Raw genomic sequence first — 15,047 nt, 5'->3', positions numbered from 1 at the left:
AAATCACACGTATTGTTGGTTATACTTATAACTAGATCCTCTCATCATGACTCACCTAGCTCTCAGCAGGGTACAAAAGGGATAAACACAACGTTCTTCCATGTACGTGAGAATGTGATCTTATCTCCATTGATTCACTCTTCTTTTTTGGCAAAATCTAGCCAACTTTGATCATGACGAGCTGCTAAACTCATCGAACTTGTCTAGACCCCGATTAATCTTCGTCGGAGACAATTAGGATATTCTAGCCATCTCGTTTGATTATACGTATTTCGAGTTACGTTATTTTGTAATTCATCTAATTGATCGTGGCGGATAATGTACATTATCTACCCATGTTTAAACCTATAGATGCCTTGTATTTTGAGAAATTACACAAACCCATTTCTCTTCTGCACATATCTTATCTGTTCTAATTAGGTTCATCTCCAATTGAGCTCTCCATTAGTCAAGTCCAATCTCCAAGCTACTCTTCCATCAGAAATCTCAGAAATGCCTCATTTCGCCACAATCACCCTCATCTTTCTCGCTCTTTTCTCGGCCTGTACGGCCGCAAGAACAGTTACAAAAGCCAAGCCTCCTAAATTTAGGGTTGACCATTTGTCCGCGTCGGCGTCGGCGTCGGTGTCGGCGCTGTCGCCTTCTTCTTCGAGTGCTGCTAACTACACTTAAGTGTGCGATGCCTCGCGCTATGCGAAACTCGGCCTTCTCGTTCTGCAATGCCTCGGGGCCCTACGAGGCAAGAGCGACAGATCTTGCGAAGCGGATGAATCTCGACTAGAAGGCACGGCAGCTTGGCAACCACGCCTATGGCGTCCTTAGGCTAGGGCTTCCCAAGTACCAGTGGTGGTCCGAAGCACACTACGGCGTCTCAAAAGTGGGCTTCGGGACCTTCTTCGATGACGTCGTCCCCGGCGCGACGAGTTTCCCCACTGTAATCCTCATGGCCGCCTCCTTCAACGACTCTGTATGGAAAAGTATTGGCCAGGTGAGCGAAACCCCTGCACTCAAAATGCACGTAACAATCACAGAATTAGAGGCTAAAAACGACGCTATGCGTGCTTAACGCAGGCCGTTTCGACCGAAGCGAGAGCAATGTACAACCTAGGAAGAGCCGGGCTGACGTTTTGGAGCCCCAACATTAACGTGGTAAGAGACCCTAGCTGGGGACGAGCTCTGGAGACCCCCCCGGGGAGGACCCGTTCGTGGTCGGGATGTACGCCGTGAACTACGTCCACGGCTTGCAAGACGTCGAGGGAGCCGAGGCGGACGCCGCCGACCCGAACCAAAGGCCTCTCAAGGTCTCCTCAAGTTGCAAGCACTACGCAGTTTACGACGTCGACAACTGGAACAGGGTCGATCGCCCATTTTGACGGGACGGCAATCCTTCAAAAAAAAAATGTCCAGTCCCTCTTTCTCATTCTAGGGTTCACATCGGGCGATCGTGAAGCTGCCCGTTTTTTTTTTTTTGGTAAGGGCGAAGCTGCCCGTTTTTCGTTCATAGAGAAGCAAAAAAAAAAAAAAAAAAAAAAAAGAAAGAGAGAAACTTACGTCGGTTGCTTGTCCTTGAAGGTGCACGAGCAAGATCCAATGGAGACATTTCTTAGGCCTTTCGAGATGTGCGTCAAAAACGGCGACGTTAGCAGCGTCATTTGCTCTTACGATGCAATTCCTAATCTTAAAGGATAAGATTAGAGAAGAGTGGGATCTTCATGGGTATATAATAATATTATTATTATATTTATAAGAAAACGCCTCGACCCATTTTCTAATTTCTTTTTTATTTTTGTTTATAGAGATTTATTTTGTTAATTTTTTTTAAAAATTTATTTTCAGGTATATAGTGTCCGACTGCGACTCAATCGAAGTGATGGTGGACAATCACAAATTCCATAACGACTCAAATGAGGACGCCGTGGCAAGAACAATTAAAGCAGGCCAGTTTTGGCTAATCTCCCTTAATTTCTTAATTCATTCGATTATTCGTTAAATGAAAAAAAAAGCCACAAAAAATCTCAAATTACGCTCATTGTGTCACATTATTATTATTTTTTTTGTGACATCAAAACTCAATGTGACGCATTTACCCTAAAATTTTTGTTTGTGACATACAAAACCCCAAACTTAAACTTATTGACATATTACCCTCCATTAAAATTCCGTCAAATGATTTTAATCGGGCAAAACAACATCATTATTATTTCAATTAAGCCGAGTGGGCATTAACACCATTTGCTTTCGAGCATCCGTGTAGGCAAAATTTTGAAAGTGCTCGTTGACCGAATCTCGACGAAGAGTAAATGTGTCACCTACGTACAAATTTAAGGATTTTTTATCCCATAAAAAGTTAAGATAAATGTGTCACGAGTAAGCATGGTTTGGGATTTTTTGTGATTTTTTGCCCTTGTTGAATATGTATTTTTTCTTTCTTTTTACAATAACAGGTTTGGACTTGGATTGTGGAGATTACTACACTAATTTCACGGCCGGTGCGGTGGCGCAAGGGAAGGTCGGAGAGCGAGCGGTCGTTGAAGTATCTTTACATCGTGCTCGTGAGGCTAGGCTTCTTCGACGGAAGTCCCAAGTACAAATCTCTCGGCAAGAACGTCGACGTTTGTTCCAAGGCGAACATCGAGTTGGCCGCTCAAGCGGCGACGGCAGGAATCTTTCTCTTGAAGAAGGAGAACGGAACGCTCCCCGCTCAGCTCCCGCAAGGTCAAAACCCTAGCCGTCGTCGGCCCCCATGCCAACGCTACCGAGGCCATGATCGGGAACTACGCCGGTGTGTGACCCCGAGCTGCCCATGCTACTTTGCTTCCCGGTTTCGATCTCCCTTTGTGATGTTGTGACTCGAATTCAGGCGTCCCGTGCCGGTTCACCGCGCCTGTCGATGGCTTCGCTAGCTACGGACAGGTGAAGTACGAGATGGGGTGCGGAGACGTCGCTTGCAAGAACGAGAGCTTCTTCTTCCAGGGCCATGGAAACCGCCAGGCGTGCGGATGCCACGGTAATCTGTCGGTGGAGGCCAAGAGTCTGGACCGGACCGACCTCCTTCTTCCCGGCTTCCAGACTCAACTCATCAATCAAGCGGCGGAGGTCGCCAAGGGCCCCGTCGTCCTCGTGATTCCGTTGGCCGGCTGCGTCGACGTCTCGTTTGCGACGGAGAATTCGAAAATCGGTGCCATCTTGTGGGCTGGATATCCCGGAGAGTAAGGTGGTCAAGCTATCGCCGATGTTGTCTTTGGCAACTATAATCCCGGTAAATAGGAAATTGCCCTACCATATCAAAGTGGATATATTTCGAATTATACTTTTCATTAAATCAAAATCTTACAATGCATATATTTTAACATATTTTAAATTCAAAACATATGAAACTTTCACACGTTTGAAAGTGTATAATTTTACAGAAAAGCTAAAAAAATGACTTTTATATATCGTACTATTATTTACTGTAATAAGCAATCGTGGTATGGTGAGTTATGTTGATTTATTTACTAGGTGCAAGGCTACCACTAACATGGCACACATGACTGACTATGTCGACATGTTGCCCATGACATCGATGCGGCTAAGGCCGGTCGACTCCCTGGGCTACCAAGGACGCACTTACAAGTTCTTCGAGGGCTCCGTCGTGCACCCCTTCGGCTACGGAGCTAAGCTACATCTCGTTCAATTACTCGTTGACGTTCGCGAAGCGGTCTGTCCACATCGGGAGAGCGAATCTCGAGTACCGCCGGGAACTCGACTACGCGCATACTACGCGCATGGCGCTGAGAGGCTGTCATGTCCCGTGGCACACGTGGACGACTTGGACTGCCACGACGGCGGGCATCGATTTCGAAGTCCAGGTGAGGAACACCGGGACCGTGGACAGGAGCGACGTCGTCCTGGTGCACTCCAAGCCTCCTCGTGGGATCTTGGGCGCACCCCGTAAAGCAAGTGATTGGGTTCAAGAGGGCCCTCGTTCGTGCTGGAGGTAGCCAAAAAGTTCATTTCGAGATCAACGCTCGTGAGGGCTTGGAAATAGTCAATTCCGGCGCGAATCGTATCTTGCCATCTGGCGGTCACTCGATTGTGATTGGATGTGATATTCTTTCTTTTCCATTTCTGGTCAACTTTTAGTTGACGTGTTGTCTTGGTTTGGGTAATTATAAATAAACTTAAAAAGGATTCTCTCGAGACTGAACGTATTTAAATTGTTCATAATGTTAACTGACATATTATGTTAAACAGTCATTTTACAAAATTCGTCGTGTTTGCTCCCCGTAGTTTGGGAAATTATAAGCAAACTTGAAAGGGATTCTCTTAAGACCGAACTAATCTCTATAATTCCACATATATTAATTGATATATGTTATCTTAAATAGTCATCTTATAAAGGCCTATACATAGGCTTGAAATACACAGAAATTCCACAAACCTATTCTTTACATTATTCTTATCTTAGGTTACGTTCGATCCGCGAAAAAAATGAATGACACGAAAAGCATTTCCCAAAAAAGTAATCGATCATATCGTTTACGCAAATATTTTGACATGAATTGTCATCGGTAATGAAAAATATTTTTCATTGATCAATCATTTCTAGCGATACATGCGATTACTTTAAGAAAAAAACATTTTTCGAATCACTCTTTTTTCGTTAAACAGGCGGAGCCTTGGTATCAGAGCTAGTCGATTCTGAAGTGCGGTGAACACTCCGTACACACTCTGAGTGCGCAGCTGGAGCTAATCTTGCACTCCTCAACGTTTTTTTTTTTTAATATTCTACTTCTTTTCTATATTTGGGCCCATTATCTTTTTCTTTTGGCATTTCACTGCGATTAATTAATGATGTCATATTTGGAATATATGATGGCTATAATACAACCATGACATAAAGTAGATTATATTGTCCGTGACAGTGAATTTGCAAAAATGAAACCCTCATAATCAATTACTCAGATCATACGGGCAAGAGGGCAAAAGGTAGCTGTCGTGCGTACCAATATAGAAAAGAAATGGATAAGAGATTTCCAAGTCATTTTATGTGATTCTTAGATTAAAATGTTTGTTATGAAAACAATTAAAATTGTTTATGTACAATCAATTTTAAAGTTCTTTTTTCGAAGATGAAAATGTGGTTGGTTTAATTCCGATTTTTTATTGGGAAAAAAAAAAGTCAATTCCAAACGTCAAGAAAGTTATATTGAAGGCTCTGTTCATCTTGTGGAAAATAACTTCCAGGAAAACGTTTTTCGAATTTTTCAATATTTTGTTAATGGAAAACAAACTAGTCAAGAAAAACATTTCCCATAAAAAAAGAGAAATCATTTTCCTTTCTCTTTCCTCCCTACACAATTTCACATTCCTTTTCTTTTTAAAAAATTTTTTTTTTTTTTATGTTTGGATTTATTTATTTATTTATTTTTTTATTCTTCCTCTCGCCAAAGTGGTTGGATACGGCAAGGTTCGGCCTCACCCTGCCTAGGAAGAAATAAAAGAGAAAAGCAAGAAAAGAAAAAATAATGTATTATTGAAATATTCATAAGCTTTTTTCAGAAATTACAAAAAAATTTCAAGTTAGTGCCGGCCGTCTTGGATAGGATGGTCGGGTTCATGACAACAATTTTTGACCAAACGACAAAGGCGAACATCAAATGATGGAAGATACTTTTCTTACCAAACAAACGGAAATTTTCTTTCGAGTGCATTTTAATATTTCAGCCAAACACCAAAAAATGCTATCATTTTCTAAAAGATGACTTCCCATAAAATATTTTCCAAAAACACCATATTTTTCACAAAACGAACGGAGCCTAAGTAAACCATTCCCAAATGATTTTTTTTTTTAAGGTTTCAACACAACACATACATGAGAAAGATTCCAAGGGGCAAGTTTCATTTCACTTCTCAGTAAATTCATATTAATGGTATATCATAATTGCTAGGCATATATCCATGCCGTAAACTCTACGCTCGTAATTTTCCTACTCAAAATGACCTCTTGAGACTACGCTTGCGATCCCTAATTCCCCATCGACAAAATCTTATCCGATGCACCTGAATAGACTACCATAATGAATTTACCTAATCAAATGAGTCGAAAATGAAATATCTATAAAAAAAAAGTAACAAATAGGAGGCGTTTATCGTCGTTATAATATGTAATTTACAAAAAAATCCCTTTCTTTTCGGGTATAATTTAAAAAAAAATGTAATTGCATAATAAATTTTCGGGTATAATGTCTTTACAATAACGTCTAAAACTCTATGTAATTTTTGCGAATGTTAATATTACTAGAAAAATTCTGTTATATTTCATGGAGAATATTATTTTTAAGAAGTGGCAGGGAGGGCATTCCACTTTTTCCCCCCCTGGAGGGGGGTTGCTATCAGTTTCGATCGAAGATGCGGAAGATTTTGTCAAAGCTAGCGGGCCCCACAGACTCCCCCACCTTCACTTCACGCGTGCTCGATCCGACGGCCGGAACACCATCCGCTGGACCCGGAAAAAGCATTCCCGATGCCCCCCATCCGACGGCCCAGATTCCCCGCGTTTGACTTGGAACCCAACCAAAAATAAAATAAAACAAAAAATACAAATATATTCCCTGGTGTGCACTACTCTCTCTCGCTCTCTCTTCGCATCTCATCACTTTACTCTCTCTCTCTCTCTCTCTGCGGGCATCTGCGATCTTCGAAATTAGGTCTTCGTTTTCCTGAGAAGAATCAGAGGTGAGGTTCGTCCCTTTGTCCCCGGTATTCCCGTTTCGTTTCGTTTCCGCTTGTGATTTCGATCCGCATCGCAGTCGTTTCTCTTTCGCCCGTTCTTTTGATTGCTTTCGAGCTTAGGGAAATGGGGGTTTTCCCCGTTCCTTTCCCCGATCGTTCGAGTCGAGCTTCTCTTGTTTGAGCTCGTCGGGGGACCGAATCGAGGGGAACGTCGCGCTTTGTTGCTCTGTTGTCGCGTTAGATCTCGCCCTGCTCGTTCGTGAGGATTGTTGGGAGTAGATGATGCTATCTGTAGGAACTAGGGGTTTGCCCGTGTCTTTGTATCCTGAAGTTTGAATTTTTAGTTATATGTGGTAAGATGGTGTTGAATGGGTTGTTGGCCAGGCTATTTCTGAAATTGCAATTGCGGTCTCGTTGCTTGATTATTTTTTTCTTTTCTCTTTTTATACACATCATCTTGATGTCGAATCAGATTGAAAGAAGCGGATCAACATGCCGTGGATGTTCAGGAACTTCGTTCGCTTGGTTGCCTTCTTTTTTATCCTATAATTTCATCGAGTCGGTAAGTCCTTTTGCTCTCAAGTTCTGCAGTCTGTTTTCAGTTTGTCGTGTAACTTGTCTTATTCACAAGAAGTTGACAATAATGAATGGGGCGGGAGTGTGGGATTCCTGAGGGGAACTTCATTCTACGGGTGATGGTGTTCTGTCTGTGAAATTTAAGTTGCTGGAGGTCTTCAATTTCCGTATGCTTTACCTCACACCAAGAGTGATAAGGTGGTCGTTTTATCCATTATGAAGTAGAGCAGTTAGTGACAACTGTCAAGAGTATAAGTTTATTCTTGTTAAATTCTTTCTCAACTACATTTTTGGCATCGTGGGCAAGAGAATGGCTATGTTCTGCTTAGCTTCCTGGTTTTCCCTTTGCAGGTAGTTTTTCAAAGTAAAGCAACGCATTCATCCGGTTTGGCCATTTGGATTTTGTGGGAGAATTGAGAATGTACATTGGAGTCACCTTTAAGAGATATCGAGCAGTGAAGGAAGTTGGCAAAATTAAAATGAGTGTTGGATTGATTGCCCATTACCAATTGATGCAAGTTTGTCAGGTGAAGTGCTTATTTTGATGTTTGCTTGGTCGAGAACTTAATTTCTTATGAGGTTGCTCTCCTTGTGTTTACCTTGAACCTACCGAATGTGCTTGCCCAAATGCAGCCATTTTGGTTACTGCTGAGTGGGTGTTACTTTTCCGGACTAACATCTGCCACTTTGCTTTTCAGTATCTTACGTCAAATTGCAATGAAAGAAATGTTATTCTTGAAAAAGAGAATTTTGAGTTAATTAATGACATCTTTGCTTCCTGTGCTTAGTTGCGCGGTTGTAAATGTTTAAAATCCACACTAGTGCTTCGTTATGATGATATATGTGACCTACTTGTGCACCGTTGGTCCAATGTTTATCAGTTCCTGCAATCATCTTCTGGGCATGCATTTCAGTACTGTTTGGGGAGAACTTTGGTTTGTTCACTGAAAGTTTGGCAATGGTATGACCCTAAACTTTTAAAAGTTGCATCTACCTCAATGAACATTTTAGTTTAGGCACTTTTCAGTTTATGTGACGCTTCTACAAACCTGAAATGCATGGTTTTTTGCACTTTACATCGTAAACTAACATAAATCCTTTAAGTGACTATCTTGTGGGATTCCACATTTATTGAAGTCGACGATGCAAAATATGACACACTAGAAAGTTCACGCTACAAAGTTGACGGGGTGAAAATGCCAGGCTTTGAAGTTATTGGTTTAGGGTGCAAACTCAGACCACCCCAAAGTTGAGGGATAAAATGGAATCCCCTTTTGCATTTCCTATATGTCAATTGTTGTAGTTGCCTGTGATTGGCCCATGTATCGCCAATATGCCTTCCTTCAATCCCTCAAGTTGTCTCTATCATGTTAATAGCGCATCAAATGTTAAATATGGGATAAAAGCTAACTGCCTTTTCTTTGATATATACTTGATTATTTGGTTTCCTTTCATTGGATTATGCGCCTTTTGTCTATATACTGGCTACATGTTCTTGCTGCTTTTTCTATGCATGTTTGCCTTAACCTGATTGTCTTATTTGAAGAAGAAATATTGTAGCCTAAATCCCCTGTTTCCATGTTATACAACAGGCTGAATACTTCCGTCAGTTGCTTAAGCCTGTTACGTAGTCTCCACCCTGTTAAGCTCTGGGAATTGGGACATTAGGGAGAATAGAGAGGCGCTCTGGTTGTGTATATGCAGGAGTAATGCCGTGAAAGTGAAATATTTGGTTCTGATAATCGTTACAATAGCCTTATATAGTATTTAGTTTTGTGACTCTGTCGTCACTTTAGCTGCCTTCTCAGCCACTTGAAATTCAGTGTTACGAACTCGGACAGCCGAAGATTTACGTCTTCACTGCAGACGATTATTAGTTGGAAATTGTAACACTGATGGAGAGCAACCACCCCTTGCCTCCCAAAAAGGAATCATATTCCATGACTAATCAAATGAGTGGTGAGTACATGGATTTTTCGACTGCATATGCATTTTGTGCGGTGCCACCACCACAGGCCATGGAACACCTTCCACCGGTCCATGGTCTTCAATTCCAACCATCTACTTTGTGCCCGAAGAATTTCATTGTATTTGACCAGACTGCTTACCAGAGCCGGATCATGTTTCACCCGGCAATTGCCCCAAAATTTGGAAATCCAGGCTTTCAAAGCTATCCGACCTATGTTGAGAAGAAAGATGAGATAAAATGTGCTTTCAACGAACAAAGGGAGGATTCTTTTTCTGATAAAGAGGACTCAGATGATATTGATGCTTTGCTGAGCTTGGAAGAGGAGGAAGATGAAGAGTATGACGAGGATGAGGTGAGCACTGCAAGGACCAATGGCAATTATGGGAGCTCGTCCCCCGATTCGTGCTCCAGCTACAGATCGAAGACTAGGAAACTTAGCATCTCTTCTCTTCTCCAGAAGTCCTCGGGCAGTACAAGCAGTTCGAGCAATGAACCCAAGCAGCAGAAAATGAAGAAGATGGTAAAGGCGCTGAGAGGAATCATTCCTGGTGGCAATCAGATGAGCACTGTTACTTTGTTTGATGAAGCTGTTAGATACCTCAAGACTTTGAAGATTGAAGCAGAGAAGCTTGGAGACTTTAAGGACTAGGCTGGTATCCATGCTATGGCACTGGGACTAAGCTGCTACATACGGGTAGCACTCCCCTTCTCTCTCTCTCTCTCTCTTTGTGCTGATAATATGCATTTGCTAGCTTGTAGATGCTGTTAAGATATTTGCTAATGGTTGTTAGGATGTTGGGACTATGAACCCTAGTTAGCTGCTTTGAAGAGAAGAGAGACTGAGAAATGACCATTTATGTGTTGTGTAAGATGCAGATTTCTTATGTTGTAGCTGTCTCGACTCTTGGCCTTGTAGACAGTAAAATAAAAAGTATGTGTCATTGGTGCCTCACTGGCTTCACTGTCATTTATCAAGTTGTTTTCCATTAGTAGGGGTACTGTAATTAGTCTTTGTTTATCAGTAGGGTACATCTTAAAAATTGGGCTTATTGCTATTATCTGTTGGCTTCTTCCATTCTACAATCTCTTGCATTATAACAACAGGGAGTCCCAGTTTTTCTGGTACGAGTTAAACTTTTTACTTGGGGGTTCACAAGTACGTTTTGCTCACAACTATTATAGCTGTGGATTTTAAGCTCCTAGCAAGCTAGATCCGTATGCGCAATTCCCTATTAATTACTACATAATCAAGTTAATGAAGTGGCCCATAAATTTCGCTATATGTGAATTTGTTTCTGACCATTTGCTGTTGTATGTGATTGAGGAAAGCAACCCCACTACAAAACAAGGCCTCACTTTCACTCTGATACAACTTCCATACCTCTTTTCTCGAAGTTATTCTTTTGCCAGTTGAATTTTGTCTCTGTTGATTTGTTAGCGCCTTCGCACGAGTTATCTTTGAGGACTTGTTTTTCGTTTTTCTTTTTCGAGAACATCCCTGGCCTAATTCTGAATTTCCACGCCACCCATGGACAGCCGTGATTTCGAGGACAGAACTAGAAAAGATGGTTATGCTTTCATAAACAGGAATTATAGAACATTGAATGAACCAATTCATGAGGGAGAAGAAAAGAGCAGTTGTGAGATACATTGAAAGAGAAGAAATTAATGTAGGAAGTACCGATAGATACTAGTTGTTCCCCGTGTTTCGGGAAGGAGCTAATAGAAAATCTAGGAATAGAATGAGAACGAATAAGATGTTTAATCCAAAAGTTTTGCGCAACTGATCAGCCAAGTCATGAGATAATCACTAGAAATCGATTTCAAAGATCATATTCACCATGCTTACAAACACTCGAATTGATTTTTCAAATCATGCTGTTTCGACGGTAAGAATAGAACTTGCAAATCCAAAGACAAGAATCCTAGCACAGCAAATGACACGCTTATGAGGACATTCAAGAATTTGCCAAACAAATCGATGAGTTGCTAGCAAAGAAGCTCATTCAATCAAGCACAAGTCCTGCATTTATGGTGTGATACCATTCCAAAGGAAAGATGGGAATAGCCGGAAGCCGGAATCACAGAAAGCTTAACGGTGATTTGGTTCTTGATGGAATACTTCATTCCCAGCAGAACAGTATCATTTAACAGAACAGATGGTACCTCCTGGTTCTCGAAAATGACGGTAAAAGTGGCCATCGGCAGATCAAGATGGCAAAGGATGACATTCCATTAACAACTTTCGGTGCTCCACAAGGACATTATCAATGGGGAGTTATGCCTTTTTTATTATGCTTAGGAAAGACACGGACGTCGGACTTGGACTACTCAAGACACATTTGTTGTCAAAACTGAGAAAAGATGCAAGTTACCGTTCTTGTCGGCAATTTTCGTCACTTTTTGTCGGAAAATATTGTAGGGGTAGTTTTAATAAAGCCGAGATTAATTATCGACAACTGAAAACAGAGATATTAGCAAAAACTAAAGGCGCGGAATTTTCTTTTGTAAATACTTTTTTTAACTCCTAAACCATTTCTAATAAAAACTAATTGCAAAGGTACCCTCAGCTTCATCAGGAAGAAGTCATCCAATATGTAAGCACAAGGGCGACTCCCCACATTGACAGATATGGCTTAAGCGGTTTACCTTTTTGTTGATAACATTCATGGTTCATAGAATTCTTTTTGCTGCGGACAGTATCACCCGAAAAATTGTAAAAGACAGACGTGTGCTCTTACGCATCGCCAAGACAGGGAAGACATCGGACTGGGCAACTCCGGCACTGTCGGTTTGGTAAGAGACTTGACGGGAGTGGCAAATGCCCGGCCGGCGAATGGACTAGTCGAACCCTTGAACCAGAAAGCACAAAAACTACTGATGTTAGAACTACCAGCTTTCCTTTCCAGTTCCCAACTAATACACGAGCAAGTTCCAAAGTTCCTTTCTGTAAAGATTTCATTGGAGGAGGCAGGAAGATTTGACCTCGGATTCTCCTGCTTTGATAACATGTGAGATTTTGTAAGATCACTCCCAACTGTTCTAAAAGCTTAAACTGTTAGATGAAAACGTAATTTAATATTTAAATATTATATCGTATGCATATGGTTAATTGAATTCACAAGAAAAGAATTTGTCATATCAGGTAATATATCCCGTTCAACATAGGCATAGAGAAAATATAACCACAAAGCATGGGGCGAGCCTCTCTTGACCGCGTTGGATCCACTAACGTGTCGAGCGCAAGTCTCGAAGCACGACGCGTGTAGTACAGTCTGATAGGTACGAAAAAGCTGTAATTTCGAAAAGGATTGATTTGTGTTTTGTAATCTCTGCAATTTTTCTTTGTCAAAAGTTTGGAAACTGATTCAGCTCTTGACAATCTGAGAGGGAACACTAGGGCACATCCGTCATGAAACCATGTTCATCGACCCTGGGATGCCAAGAACAAGTTTACTTACGTACGTGGTGAAAGCTCGAACAATGGAGAATATCTGACTGCCTAAGGACAAAACTATTTTCTTAAAATTATTGGTAAGTGGGAAGCCCTTCTATTCCTAGGCTTGATGGCCGAGATGAAATGGAATATGCTGGCTTAGAAGTTTGATGGTAACGATTTAGAAAATATGATAGGGGATGCATTGAGATCAAAGTACTTATTATGCTCTTAAGAGATTTAGATTGGGATCGTCCATTTTGAAACAGTTTTAATCAAGTGATTCCTCTTAGGAAATAGATTGAAAAATTTAAAGAAAAAAAAACAAGAAATATTGATGGAATGTTTCTAATTTTGACTCTGGTAGCGGTCGTAGGAGCACCAGTTTAGGAGAGGTACGATGCGAAAAAATTAGGGATAATTATACCTAAACTTATTGCGCTTTTCCTAATTCCGTTTTAAACGTTTTAATTTTGCCAATTCAATCATAAACCTTTTGTATTTGTGCCAATTTAATCCTAAACCTTTCGCATTTGTGCCAATTCGGTTCATCCGTCCAACTTTGACCGGGCGATCTTGACGTGGATGCCGGTTGATACTGACGGGATAATTTTTGATAATATTTTAATATTTTTTTTCAATTTTTTATTTTTAGTTTTTTAGTTCATCTTCAACTTCCAACCGGCCACCGGCCGGGCACCATCACTAGGGGAGCTCGACCTCGCCGGCGACGGTGGACGCCATGGTCGGGCGAGCTCGCCCAAATCTGGAGACACTAGTGGCCGGCGATGCAGATCATCCACATTGGAGGTTGAAGATGAACAAACGAAAAAAAAAGAAATAAAGAAATAAAAATTTAAAAAATATTAAAATATTATTAAAAATCGCTCGTAAGTTCCGGCCGGTTTTCATGCCAACGTCGACCCGTCAAAGTTGTTCGGATAGACCGAATTGGCACAAATGCGAAAGGTTTATAATTGAATTGGCGTAAAAAAAAAAGATTTAGGACTGAATTAGCACAAATGCAAAATGTTTGGGACTGAATTAACAACATTAAAAGGTTGAAGACTGAATTGGTAAAAGTGCAATAGGTTTAGAACTTTTTTGACAATTTTCCTGATAAAAGCATAATAGATTTATGACTTTTTGAATAATTTTTCCAAGATAAATTTGTTCAAATCGCCATAGTGTCGAATGTTTCGGGAGATGGGCCCAAACAAAGAAAAACGAAACACAAAACCAGGTCGACCCAAGAATCACAATCTAACTCCAATCCATTGATTCACTTATGATCCACCAATGATCCATTCCTTGGCCGTCATTTGCAATTTGCAGAAATCTTATCCATTCCACGCTGCCTCGGTCAAAAGGGGGCAAACGCGTTTGGCAGCTCAACGAGCACTATCTGTTCTATTCGCCTGGTTCTCGCAGTGCAAATGGCTGACTTTGTCCTTTTGCCCCCCCGACGATCTGTCTACCCAACTTGCCCCGTTGAAAGGAATCTTTAATCACGGGTGCAATGAAGAATGTCCCCCACCCATAAATTCCATCAAGCAAGCCATGCCATTGCCATGTTAGTGGTCAAATATACAAAGGATTTGGCCAACGAGCATAGGAGAAATCTATAATTTTCAAGTTTTTTTTTTATTATTATGTGTGATTATATAGCTTTTCTAAAATAAAAAGGGAAGACATTCTCTCGGGATGTTTATTTTCGCTAGAGGTGTCAAACGGGGTGGGATCGAGTCGGGTTTGGATCGAAACGAATACCGTCCGGCCCATATTGGTCAATTTAATCCGTTTTGACCTATTTTCATGCTACTGAGATCTAGTGATCCATACTTGACCCGATCAATATTGTTAAAACACTGCAACATTAAAATCCAGTTTAAAGAAAATTATTTCTTATATATATAGAGTTAAATTTTTTTATAGTTTTTTTATCCGACTCATTTATGACCCAATTAAAACCCATTTCGGACTAAAGTTTCTAATTAACCAATTTATGACTCACTTTTAAAATTGAAGTAACCCATTTATGACCAACCGCCATGAAATATGAGTCAAGTATGGGTTCTAGACCCATTTTGCCACCTCTAATTTTCGCATTTAAATGATCCCTGGTAGAGCAAAAGCGAGCATCATTTTCTTAGGAAAATGAGAAATTTCACATTGTAGTTTGGAGGGTAGGCCAAGTTCCAGATCTTATTATTCTGTAGATTTTAGGGATTCGATTGATGGGCATGGTCTGGTCTTCATCTCCAGCTAGTGGCCGATGGAGTTTTGTGACAACATTCAAGTGATCTGGTCAAACTTTGGTGCTCATTTCATTGTCCTAGAACCACCATT

At 40.9% G+C, this 15,047-nt stretch overlaps 1 protein-coding gene, 1 long non-coding RNA gene and 1 pseudogene across 4 annotated transcripts in view; 2 read left to right on the top strand and 1 right to left on the bottom strand.

The window, feature by feature from the left end:
- The first annotated feature begins 492 nt into the window (after positions 1 to 492).
- LOC125316436 lies at positions 493 to 4,182 on the top strand (annotated as a pseudogene).
- Positions 4,183 to 6,598: 2,416 nt separating this feature from the next.
- The window catches only part of LOC115727998 (transcription factor bHLH144-like), a 30,298-nt gene continuing 21,849 nt past the window's right edge, over positions 6,599 to 15,047 (top strand). For 2 of the 3 annotated variants that reach the window (XR_007199775.1, XR_007199776.1), the window contains exons 1-4: positions 6,599 to 6,725; positions 7,190 to 7,279; positions 7,645 to 7,820; positions 8,886 to 9,990. Coding sequence is in view for 1 of the 3 variants with exons in the window: in XM_048285618.1 (XP_048141575.1) it covers positions 9,189 to 9,911 (723 nt within the window). In the remaining 2 variants the exon portion in view is untranslated. Of the gene's footprint in view, positions 6,726 to 7,189; positions 7,280 to 7,644; positions 7,821 to 8,885; positions 10,309 to 15,047 lie in introns of those variants that run through there. The other variant, XM_048285618.1, reaches the window with a different exon arrangement.
- LOC125316685 overlaps positions 9,967 to 15,047 on the bottom strand; it is a 26,939-nt gene continuing 21,858 nt past the window's right edge. Inside the window, exon 5 of the long non-coding RNA XR_007199777.1 lies at positions 9,967 to 9,993. This is a non-coding gene — a long non-coding RNA (uncharacterized LOC125316685). The remainder of the gene's footprint in view (positions 9,994 to 15,047) is intronic.

Source organism: Rhodamnia argentea, chromosome 9 (genome assembly GCF_020921035.1).
Source record: "Rhodamnia argentea isolate NSW1041297 chromosome 9, ASM2092103v1, whole genome shotgun sequence".
In the NCBI taxonomy this organism is placed as follows: Eukaryota; Viridiplantae; Streptophyta; class Magnoliopsida; order Myrtales; family Myrtaceae; genus Rhodamnia; species Rhodamnia argentea.
The sequence above is the reverse complement of the archived record's forward strand: the minus strand, read 5'-3'. Positions and strand labels throughout refer to the sequence as shown.